We start from the raw sequence: 12177 nt of genomic DNA on the forward strand, positions 1-12177 counted from the left end.
TGGAGGAGTCCAGAACCAGGGGCCACAGTTTAAGAATAAGGGGTAGGCCATTTAGAACGGAGATAAGGAAAAACTTTTTCAGTCAGAGAGTTGTAAATCTGTGGAATTCACTGCCTCAGAAGGCAGTGGAGGCCAAGTCTCTGAATGCTTTCAAGAGAGAACTAGATAGAGCTCTTAAGGATAGCGGAGTCAGGGTGTATGGGGAGAAGCAGGAACGGGGTACTGATTGAGAATGATCAGCTATGATCACATTGAATGGTGGTGCTGGCTCGAATGGCCTACTCCTGCACCTATTGTTTATTGTCTGTATTAGCCCTACTGAATACTATTAGAATTCTCCTGCATCAAAGATTCGGGCTTTGACCAAATCTTTTAATCATGAAAAAAGGCATACTGCTGATGGTCCTCTGATCTTTGCAACTGTGTAACTTCTCCACTGTGCACAGAAACTCCAACCAAAGGGAAATATATTTAAATATTTTGAGTAAAGGCCTGCAAAAGGCCTGGGAAAAGATGGTTTCACCCTCAGTGGAATATGGGGGGGGGGAACAAGTCTTGTCTAAGATATTTGATTTAGAAGCATGCATTGCTTTGTTAGATCACCCTCCAGTGATGAACCTTAGCATATTTTCCCACCAGAATGGTGGAGAAAACACAAGTAGTGAGTGTACATGGTGAATATGGAAACTGATAAAGTAAAGCAGTAGGAAAATTCAAACGGATGGAAGATAAAAGCCACAGTCAAAGAGGAAATTTTAGATATTTAAGTAATTAGCAAGGTGAGGTGGTAGAGATTAAAAAAAGGTCAGGAAGAGAAGGTGATGTGAAACATTAATAGCTTATTGCTATAAAATAATAAATGTACATGGGGTCATGGAGATGAAAACTTAACATTTTAAATTATGCATATTTTCTTACTTCCAACAAAGAATATTGTTGTGTTTGAAATGAACACAAAATGAAGTCTTCTGTGCTAGAAATACTTTCTATTTGCCCAGAGTTGTGAACCATTCAAGTTATCCATTTGTCTTGACATTGTAAACTACTACCTTAAACATTTTACTGCATAGATGACCCAACTTTTCCCACACCTTCAGGTAATTCACATTGAATACTATAGTGAGATTCTGATTTAACTCAAGTAAAACTTGTGAGATCAGATTAGTAACTGATAAGTGGATATTGTTACCGGGTGTTTAACAATAGTCAAATTTAGATTTCCATGTGAGAAAGGTGGCAACATCTGACTCAGTTATTCCTCTGTCTATTTGGAAGATTGATCCTTTAAGGATTGCTGGGGGGGGAATATTTCACTTTTTAAAATTTGTAACATGAACTAGAGTCATGAAACAAGTTACTTCAGAACATTTTCATGCTTTATTTCACAATTATTAAAACATCTCACTTGTCACATATACAAAATAGGAACATTTTTTGTTATTGTTTTGATTTTAGAATTGTTGCCTCCTTTTTCCATTCAGTTGGAGTGAAAGTGCATGGCTAAAAGCATGAACACCTGAAGTAATGAGATGGAAATGGCAAGGAAGGTATCCACATGTTTAATTTGGGAATAGACAAGAGGATTCCATGGTAATATTCAATGGAATTTACTGAGAAATAAAAACCACTGTACAACTTAATACAGTACTGGAAATGTGATCTCACAAAGTGACAGATTCATTGATGGCATGGGACATTCAGTTAGCACCACAGTTAGTACTTCAAGTACGGTATTTGCACAATTCAATACCACTTAGCACCTTTACAAAATGACATGAACCCCAAGTACCACAGTTAATTTTGAGAAAGAAATTATGTGTTTAATACTTTAAAATAAGTATGAGGTAGTTTAAACCTTGGGAAGCTGTGGTTTTAAACTTCCTCTTTGAAAATATTCAAAGACTACAAGTGACACACTTTTTCACTTTCTTTTATTTACTTTCCATTGTTTTGATTTCAACCTTTATGGCAAGGTTTCACCTGCAATAATCTCTTCAAATTTCCAAGTTGTTGGGAACTGCATTAAAATTGCACGGAGAAAACAACTTTCCTTTTTTTTGGATTTCCTACTTCTCGTTAAGCCCAGAACTTAAGCAAGTGGATGAGCAGAAGACATGGAATGAGTCAGTAATGTAAAAAATAAAAGAAAAAATGCAGAGAGTATTCTAATTTAGCTCAAGTTCATTTATTTGAAACAGACTGGGCCAATGTCCAAACCAAATTCTTGTTCTGGGCCACCAATATCCATAGGTGCAATGTCCATAAATGGCAAGCGAGATGTTTTCTGTGTTCTGTATTCAATGACGGTCTTACTCCATTCACCGGTATGTCTCTGTTAAAAGCAAGATAGAATAATGTTATTTTGAGATAATGCATACGTTTGGTAAAATCCTAAACATGCAATCTAAAAATGATTAGAAATAAATAAAACAATTCTGAAGAGGGTTCACTTTTAATGTGGTTATTCAAGATTCTGGAGTTACCCCCATTAACTATATGCAATTTCTGGGCAGTTTTGAACAGGCATCTATCTGATCAAGGGCATAGAGATCAGGTGTGTGAGCTAATGTTAAATGGGTGGGTGGGGGGGTAACCACCTTATTGCCCACTGCTTATTCCATTTTAATCGAGTGTTAACAACTTCACATATACATTCAAAGCAAGTTTTATTTGACAGAATACTTCTTAAGAACAAGTTAGTTTAAATTAAGTGGTTCACAATTCAATCTTTTTTTTTCCTGTACTGCACTGTTCTATGTTCTAACATTTATATGGAAATTGAATATTTGCTATTTAAAATGCATTTCCAGAAATTACTGAAGATTACATACTTCTGGGAAATATCTGAACATATCTGTGGAACTTTTTTATTGTTATGATTTTTGGAGTTAGCAGATTCTTGTTAAGTTTTACTAATCTATATTACATCTTTAAATTTTGTTAAGAATATTTTGCCTTCTGAGACACAATCAACAGAATATAATATGACCCTTCTTATTTAACTTGAAGCATTGAGAATAATTACCATGCTTATAGGTTAAAAAGGTTAGAAGCAATGTGATGGTGGGAAGAAAGTAAGGTTTTATCAAAAGTAAATAATTTAATGCAAAATTAATGCTAAGTGCTTGATGGATGTAACATAATGTTGAAATATGGTTGAGATCAATAAAGATATTATTGTGGCATTTGTAGCTAAAGTTCCTTTATATAATTAAAGCATTGAAAAGGGAAAAAAAAGAAAAAACATAATAGATATACTATGGCAGAGTACAAAAGGCACCTTATTTTGAGAATATTATATAGGGATTAAGGCAGGAATACTGAAGAAAACGACAGCAGTAAACAGATCAATATTTAAAGATTGCTCCTATGGCTTCTGAAGCTTCACTCGCTCTTTTACCCATACCTTAAAAATGTGCTAGGAGATAATCCAATTGATAACAGCAATGTCCTCACAATTAACACATTTAAGTATGGTTAGCTTTAAATGCAACTACCATAACTTACCGTGCATCCGTCTTCCAGAACGCTGTATGTGAATCTGCTGTTACCTTCAGCTCGGAGTTCAACATCATTGGAACCAAGAAGAATAACTGACTTTTTCAGGCTTCCGGTCTCCTCATCCATGTATGCTACGCTGTTCTTACAATGGTAGGTGATATTCTGGGAGGCTTCATTGGAGAGAAGGTGCAAGAAGGTCAGCTGGGTTCCCATGACAAATGGAGTGATGTGTTCATCATTGTAAGCGAACTGGAATAAAGATATTCATGTTAAGAAATCTATCTTGAACGTTAAGTGAATGTTGTGGAGCACTGACTTTATGGAAAGCTGTAAAATAATATGTAACACTTTACATCTGGGTTTCAGTTACCTGTACACCATCTTTAATAGTTTCACCAAACCAGATGTGTTTCTGTTCTTGGGGATGCTTGTTATTCCACCAGCTCCTACGTTCAACGATGTCAGGGTTGGCATGTACACAAGTCTCTCCAGATACAAAGTCGCAGTAAACTCTAATGGCATCCATGATGCATCCTTGGTTGGGATCGATCCAGTGGTAACCTAAGGCAATACATTTTAACATTGAATCAAACATTCTTGTTGGTATAATCACTCAAATCAGGGACATTTCTACACAAAGACAAAGGAACATAAAAGCAGATGCATAAATCAATATTACATCTCAAACATTAAATTTAGGTTGTAATACAAAAACATAATAGAATAAGATTGCATTAGCAAGGGGAAATTTCATATTACAATGTGTGAAATTTATCTTTGCATTAATCAAGAATAAATACACAAATGGAGAGGAAAGGTTTAGAGGTTTATGGAAGAAAGGCTGGCAAGTGGGGTTAGCTTAGATGGGGCATTTTCATTGGCATGGACGAGTTGGGCTGAAGGGCCTATTCCCGTACTCTATGACTATGAAATTGTTGACTTATAATATGTTTCATGTGGCATCCATTTCTTGAGTGCCACATGCTCAAATTTCAATCTTGCCCAGATTGGATCATTGGATCATTTTCCGTCAGGATAGTTTGTCTGTTTGTTTCTATGTTAATTGTATTTGTAAAGCGCTTTGTGCATGTGTTAAGGCGCTATATAAAATAAATATATTATTATTATTATTATTATTCTTTGGTGAAATCATACCAAATACAAAACTGAAACGGATATTTCTATCTTAGAGTGTTGGGAGCCACACAAAAGTTCCACAAATGGTAGAGATAGTGTTTTAACGTTTATTTCTGGGTGTTATACTGGTCCCAACACAGCAATTGTGTATTATGACCTTTGTGTTCAGCGATGTGGCATCAGCAGTGATTTTTGAATTTGAAAGCTGCTAATTTTTTTATTTCATTTCGTTTAGAGATACAGTGTGGAAACAGACCTTCAGCACACTGAGATCACAGCAAACATCGAGCATGTTAATACAGTTTCTCTTCTGACACACTAGGAGCAATTTACAGAAGCCAATTAACCTATAAGCCTGTACATCTTTGGGATATGGATGGAAACCTGAGACACGGAGCAAACCCCGCAGGTCACAGGGAGAACGTACAAACTCTGAACAGACAGTACCCGTAATCAGAGGTATCACAAAATGCCGAAGTAACTCAGCAGGTCAGATACCCGTAATCAGGATTGAACATGGGTCTCTGGTGCTGTGAGGCAGCAACTCTACTGCTGCACCACTGTGCTGCCCAATGATATCATTTTCTGCATGAACATACCTGACATCCATTCAGGATGGCTGAGTCTCAGGTCGCGGCATGAACGAGCAGGGTTCTTCTTTGAGCCTTCGGGGCTGCGGATGTTCTCAATCTGTCTAGTCAAAACTTTCAGTTTGGCATCAACTTCAAGATTCTTCTCTGTTGCAGCTGGTTGATCAGCTCTGTACTCTCTTTGGTTGTTCAATTCATAGTCACCGCCTGTAGCGCCTGGGAATCCAGGGATGCCAGGAGAACCTGGAGGACCCTAAGAAAGGGCAAGGTTCAAAGTCTATTTTCAGTTGCCTCCCATTATGCGACCATCACTTGCACACCATTGTCTGTTATTCCTCCTCAGGGATCTTACGTGATTTTTACTCTGTAGGGAAACGTTGCTAACTTCATTGCTAACTGTCTTTCTAGGAAAAGAAAGTGTGAGATTCACTGAAATTCTTGTTAATTGCATGTCTAATTTGCAGCAGGTTTTGATCAAAGATCAAAGACCTGAGTGACCAAGTAACTGAAGCAGGGAGATTAATATTTCTCCTGCACAAGGCAAATGAAAGCTTAGCCAACCTGCTTTATCTCAGGACTTATGTGCACAGACACATACGTGCAGGAGCAGTACCTTCAATCCTTTGAGCCTGCTCTGCTGTTCGGTATGATCATGGCTGATTCTTTACCTCAATTCTATATTACCACTCTTGTCCCAAATCATTTGATGTCCTTTGTGTCTGGAATCAGGTTGGCTAAGGAAAGTATATGTTGAGATGTTAAATTCAGGTTGTTGAAAACCTTATGGAAACAAATTAGGAGCAGAAGTACCTAGCTCCTGAAGCCCACTCTGCCATTTAAAAGACCATGACTGATTATTTTAAACAACTAGTAAGCATCGTGGTTTCTATTCTAAGGAAATTGTAGGTTATTATGTGATCAAATTGTTCAGATTTCATTTCTCTTTTGAACTTCCTTTTTTTTTAAACAATGGGCAAAGTGACCTTCAGCTATTATCAGGCAACTGAATCACCCCATCACAACCAGAGAGCAGTGTACTATCTACCTCTTTGATGACCCTTGGGCTATCCTTGATCGGACTTTGCTGGCTTTACCTTGCACTAAACATTATTCCCTTATCACGTATCTATATACTGGAAATGCATTCATTGTAATCATGTATTGTCTTTCTGCTGACTGGATAGCACGCAACAAAAGCTTGTCACTGTACCTCGGTACACGTGACAATAAACTGATAACTGAACTCAGAAAGGGATTTGTGCCTCAAGGACCATGTGATCACTCTTCAAGTGTGGGCCTGGGCAGGAGTTTAATAATAACTGTAGCGAAGGCATCCTGTTGCCAATCCTCCCCTTCAGTCACAATTGGCATCATAGGAGAGGCCGCAGGTTCATTGCCTCAGAATTGTTGGACCAATGCAGCATTCTGGTGGAGCCAGTCATGGCTCCGTGCACATCCCATTCCAGAGACCTGAGCACAAACAGTACAGCTGCACTGCTGATGTTTGGATCCATCTCCGCTGTTGCTTGGGCGCAACAGATCTCATGATATAATTTTGAATAAAAGCAAAGGAAATTAACCTGCCAACAGTTTGCCCTCAACCAGTATCACTGAATTCAGATAATATAGCAAGTACTAAATTGACATATGTGGAAAATCGCTGTCTGCAAACAAGCTGTTACCTACCTTTATAATGCAAAGTGACTACACGTTATAAGTAGTTTTTCAGCTCAAAGCCACTTTGGTACATATTGAATTTATGAAAGGCTAAATTAGAATGCAAGTATTCCCCAGCATATAAAAAGATGAAAAAAAATTGTCCAGGTTCTAAATGTCAACTTACTTGGGGACCCATGTCACCATTGCGACCTCGGTGGCCAACAGGACCCATGGGACCACCATGTCCATAGGAACCATCTTTTCCAGGAGGACCAGCAGGACCAGAGGGACCCTGGAAGCAATGAGTAGAGCAGATTATTTTTCAGCTGGTGTATTTCTTCAAACAACTGATCCATTGAATTATGAAACAAAGGTTCTTTACGTACTCTTGGGCCACTTGGTCCAGCAGCACCATGACCACCAGGTTCACCAGAAATACCCTGTCAAGATAAGGAAATCAATGAGAAACACTTGTTATCAAAAACAATGGAAGAAAGGTTGGAAGGGGGAGGGAGAAGGATCAAGCGTCAACACAGTTACTTACAGCAACGCCAGGAAGACCTTGCAGACCCCCAGGTCCTCTCAATCCTTTCAAGCCTCTGGAACCTGGGTCACCATGTTCACCCTTTTCTCCACGTGGACCTTGTGGGCCCTACAAAGAGTGGAATAAACACTTTTAATTGATGGCAACACGTGAATAAGGGACAAATTAACCTATAAAGGGCTACTAATTTATCATCAAACCAGATAAGCCTGCAACCTTTGGCCTTGTAGCTTTCAAGCTGCTATTGGAGAAGAGTAGATAGAAAGGGTATGCGGCATCGACCCTTGTGCCGACAATTGAAACGATACTTCCCTACTGGCACTCCTTTGCCTGGAACTTTTCTACCTTAAGCCCTTGGGTCAAGGAGGGAGAGCCAGTGACAGGGTGTTTGTCTGCGGATTTATTTAAAGATGCAGCCTGAGTCCACGCTGGGGTCAATCACAATAGTTCTATGTTATCCCACTTTCCCATCCACTCCCTACACACCTCGGACAATTTATCAAGGACAATCAACCTGTAAACCCACACTTATTTGGAGGTTTTATGGGAGGTAACTGGAGCACCTTAAGGAAACCCACACAGTCATAGGGAGAACATGAAAACTCCATACAGACAACACCCAAAGTCAGGATCAAAGCTGGGGCACTGGCACTATAAGGCAGCATCTGAATCAGCTTCACCTCTTCACCACAGAAGGCTGTGGAGCACGTCAGTGGATATTGTTAAGGCAGCGATAGACAGATTCTTGATTAGTCAGAGGTTATGGGGAGAAGGTAGAAGAAGGGGGTTAGGAGAGATAGATCAGCCATAATTGAATGGACTTGGAGTAGACTTGATGGGCCGATTAGCCTAATTCTACTCCTATCACTTATGAACCTATGACCACCCATATAGGTGGGGGTGGGGGGGGGGGGGGGGAGAGCTGCCAATACCTATGCTTATATCAGCACCAAGGCTTTGGTGACCCTACACCTTAATCTCGATGTAAACATTTTCTGCCCCTCAGGGTGGGAACTGAATTCCCCATCCATAATTCTGCCATTCTGGTGGAGTGGCTGATCCCAGGAATACGAGGAAAGATGCTGAAACTTAAGTCAGCCTAATAATGTGTAAACATGAACATTAGTTGGGCTACATGAAGATGTACTCACAGCAAGACCTCTTGGACCCAATGCACCTACATGACCAACTGCACCAGCAACACCCTGACACAAAAGGAAACAGAGATTTACTTTCAAGTCATGAAATGAAAGATTTACATTAATTCATAAAAAGGACCTCGCTTTAAGAACTGAAAGTGCAAACGTACAGCCTCACCACGGTTGCCAGTCTTGCCCACTGGACCTGCATGGCCGTGAGCACCGGGTTGCCCAAGTGCACCAGGAAAGCCGGCCCTGCCACCTTCTCCACGCTCGCCCTGCATAATGGAAATAAGAGAGCATTTTGTGTCTACAAAAGAAAAGATAATCTACTTAAACTGTTACAGAAACAATGTGGTGTTAGGTCAAGGAACAGTAGCTTTCCGAGAGTAGCCATTAGGACTGCACGTACCTTGGCTCCAGGGAATCCAGCGCGGCCAGGAGCACCGTCACTACCAGGGTTTCCCTGAAAAACAAAACAAAGAAAAAGAAAAGGTTATACGTATGATGTGCAGGGTATGATCTGCCGTTCCGAGGTGTATGGTTATAAAGTGTCGGTGTTGGCAATAGTGAGATAGTGGTGCACTTACATCGCGACCAGATTCACCATGTCGACCAAGCATGCCAGCAGAACCAATGGCACCTGCGGATCCCCGTGGACCTGCAGAACCTGCAGGACCTACTGCACCAGGCATACCCTGCAAACAAATAACAAAGACATAAGGTTAAATCACCAAGGAATGACCGGGAGTGGTATTTATCTGACAGGCACACCAACCGTTTCAAATTATAAGGAACATTCCAGCACCAACTATAGCAGGGTTCCACAAGAATTCTGCAGAGGTTATAACAGAAAAGGACTGGAAAACCAGTCAAATGCCATCTGCTGCTTTAAACAAGTACCAATGACATTTCTCCATGAACTTCGCAATACTTTGCCAGTGGAGTTATGGTGGATGACCAGTAGCTCCTCTGTGAAACGTAACAACTATTATTTCTTGAAGTGATGTTTATTTTTTTCATTTTCCCATTCATGGGATGTGTTCATCGATAAAAACCCTCTAGTGTTTTTGTCCATCTCTAATTGCTGCTCAACAGTGGCTAGACTGGGGTCGCGTGCAGGCCCAGAATGCAAAGATGGCATATTTCCTTCCATGAAGAGCAGATGGGTTATTAATGATTATCTCCTAGTTTCCTGCTCCTTGTTATGAAGATTACTTTTTTATTTCCAGATTAATTTTATGATTTCAATTTAAATTCTCAGCTGGCTTGATGGATCAAAGATATGTCTCTTGATCAATATTCAAGCATCTTAACTTAACCATTATATCACCACACTCCTTATAATATAAATAGCTGCAAAATATTCTCTCCTGGTGAAAATACTATTGAACTGAAAACCCCCTTTATTTACTAAATTACAGAGTATAACTTCAAATGTTACCCGATGTGGGAAGTCTCTAAATATTAGATCCTGACATTATTACTGACCAATACGTTCATGGCTCAGGTCTATATTTCTGGGTAATCCATGCAATAATAATTCCAACGGGTTGCAATCTGAGGGGAAAGAAACGTTTCCTCAGCTCAGTTCTAAATGCTTGGCTGCTTGTCATGAGATTATGTCCCGTGGTTCAGCCTCTCTGACTGAAGGGAAAAAGTTGCCTGCACTTTCTCTTCAATTCCTGGGAGAATTTTGTTTCAACTTTTAAACGTGAATGAGCATTGACCTGGTACATTCATTTCTCTTCACAGAGCTCCCTCATCCTAGAATTAATCTACAATGGTTGGTGCAAATCATTATTCTGTGGTTCAGAGATTGATATGTTATCACCAATACCGCAGGTAGAATCGCAACAAGCTTTTCCACTTCTAATTTAATCCCCTTAAAATAAAGATCAATATGCTGTTTGCCTTCCTAATTGTTTCCTTCATGTCAATTAGCTTCTTGCCATCTGAAAAAAAAACGATTTTACTATTCCTCCTAGCAAAATGAATAACATCTTATTTCCCCACATTATACTCACTCTGATCACTTACATAACCTACTTACTGCAGACTTTGCATTCCCATCATTGTTCACTTTCTCATTTAGCTTTATATTTAGCATTGTAACTGGCCTCCCATAAAATGGAACAGTACAGCACAGGAACAGGTCCTTCAACCCACAATGTCCATGCCGAACATGATACCAAGATAAATTAATCTCATTTGCCTGCATCTGATGCATATCTCTCCATTCTAAGGATGTAGGTCCCAATTTACCTTGTTGAGGTCCTTGTACTTTTTTTAAAACCTACATTTTTCTGTTCTCCGTTTCCTTTCTCTTTTTGCACTAACCATTGTAGTTGTACATGGTTTGATTGTACTCATGTATGGTATGATTTTTCTGGACAGCATGCAATGCAAAGTTTTTCACTATCTCAGTACATGTGGCAATAATAAACCAATATCAATATTATCAGCAAACTCAGATGCATGAAGCTTGGTCTCTTCATCTGGTTTATAAGTAGCAGAAAGCTCAGCACTGATTGCTCTGCTACTCCATAAATACCAGTTTACCAACAAAAATAGATTAATTGAGGATCCATGTAGTTTATGTTTACTATTTTTTAACAAAACTTTCAGCTGTGGTAGATAGCCACACTTTGTCCTTGGATTATGTAATAATATACTGTCTATCACCTTATAAGAGCCTATTAAAAATCAATTGATCTCCCTTATCCACCCTGAATAGAAACATCCTCTAATTTAGATCCATCAAACACATTTTTCTTTCTTAAGCAATGTTAAATCTGCTTGATCATATATTTTAGGTCTTTAAAAATGGATTCCAATATTTTCCTGAAACTTATGTCAGGCTAACCTGTCAGGAGTTCCCTATCTTCTCTGCCCTTCCTTTCAAATGAATTTAATTAAAATTAATTGCCTTAAGCACAGTGATCAATCTTCTCCAAACATTTCCTCTCAAACACAATCTACAGGCTTTTAAATCCCCAATATTTCAGCAGCTTTTCATTTATTTCACCCAGCTCTCTGAATAACATAAAGGATGAAACAAAATTCAAATCGAATATAAAGCCAATGCATGCAATATTTTTAAATATTGTACTTTAAGATGATAGTATTTTATGTAATATTTGTTCCAAACAGAGCCTTGAAGAATATGAACATATCGTGGTACCACTCAGTGTATTTGTTAACTGGTTGATAAAAACTTTATACCTACATTTTGACCAACGGCACCTGGGACACCCATTTCGCCTCTCGTTCCTGGGAGACCGATTGTGCCCAGATGACCAAGTAAACCACGAGGACCAATAGACCCACCAATTCCCTGTACAGAAAGATCAACACAAGTGGGTAAGTCAGGATAAGTCGCATTCCTAATAAAAAATAATTTTTGATATAAGTTTAATGTTGCTTACAGCACTTCCTGTTTCACCAGATGGACCCTTTTCTCCTGGGTAACCAACCATACCTGAAGGACCTGTTCCACCTGAGCGGCCTTGTGGACCTGAGTCACCTCTTGCACCTTGTGGGCCTGTATTACCAAATGGACCAACAGGTCCTAGTGGACCTTGGGGACCCTACAAAGACAAATGGA

General features: G+C 39.3%; 1 protein-coding gene across 1 annotated transcript in view; it reads right to left on the minus strand.

Moving 5' to 3' along the window:
* Positions 1 to 1361: 1361 nt before the first annotated feature.
* Positions 1362 to 12177, minus strand: part of col1a2 (collagen, type I, alpha 2) — a 51084-nt gene continuing 40268 nt past the window's right edge. The window contains exons 40-52 of the mRNA XM_078422753.1: positions 11999 to 12160; positions 11800 to 11907; positions 9161 to 9268; positions 8983 to 9036; positions 8741 to 8848; positions 8583 to 8636; positions 7432 to 7539; positions 7274 to 7327; positions 7072 to 7179; positions 5238 to 5481; positions 3872 to 4062; positions 3508 to 3750; positions 1362 to 2332 (exon numbers count right to left, since the gene is read on the minus strand). Coding sequence (XP_078278879.1) covers positions 2186 to 2332; positions 3508 to 3750; positions 3872 to 4062; positions 5238 to 5481; positions 7072 to 7179; positions 7274 to 7327; positions 7432 to 7539; positions 8583 to 8636; positions 8741 to 8848; positions 8983 to 9036; positions 9161 to 9268; positions 11800 to 11907; positions 11999 to 12160 — 1689 coding nt within the window. The 3' untranslated portion in view covers positions 1362 to 2185. The remainder of the gene's footprint in view (positions 2333 to 3507; positions 3751 to 3871; positions 4063 to 5237; positions 5482 to 7071; positions 7180 to 7273; positions 7328 to 7431; positions 7540 to 8582; positions 8637 to 8740; positions 8849 to 8982; positions 9037 to 9160; positions 9269 to 11799; positions 11908 to 11998; positions 12161 to 12177) is intronic.

Source organism: Rhinoraja longicauda, chromosome 2 (assembly GCF_053455715.1).
Source record: "Rhinoraja longicauda isolate Sanriku21f chromosome 2, sRhiLon1.1, whole genome shotgun sequence".
In the NCBI taxonomy this organism is placed as follows: Eukaryota; Metazoa; Chordata; class Chondrichthyes; order Rajiformes; family Arhynchobatidae; genus Rhinoraja; species Rhinoraja longicauda.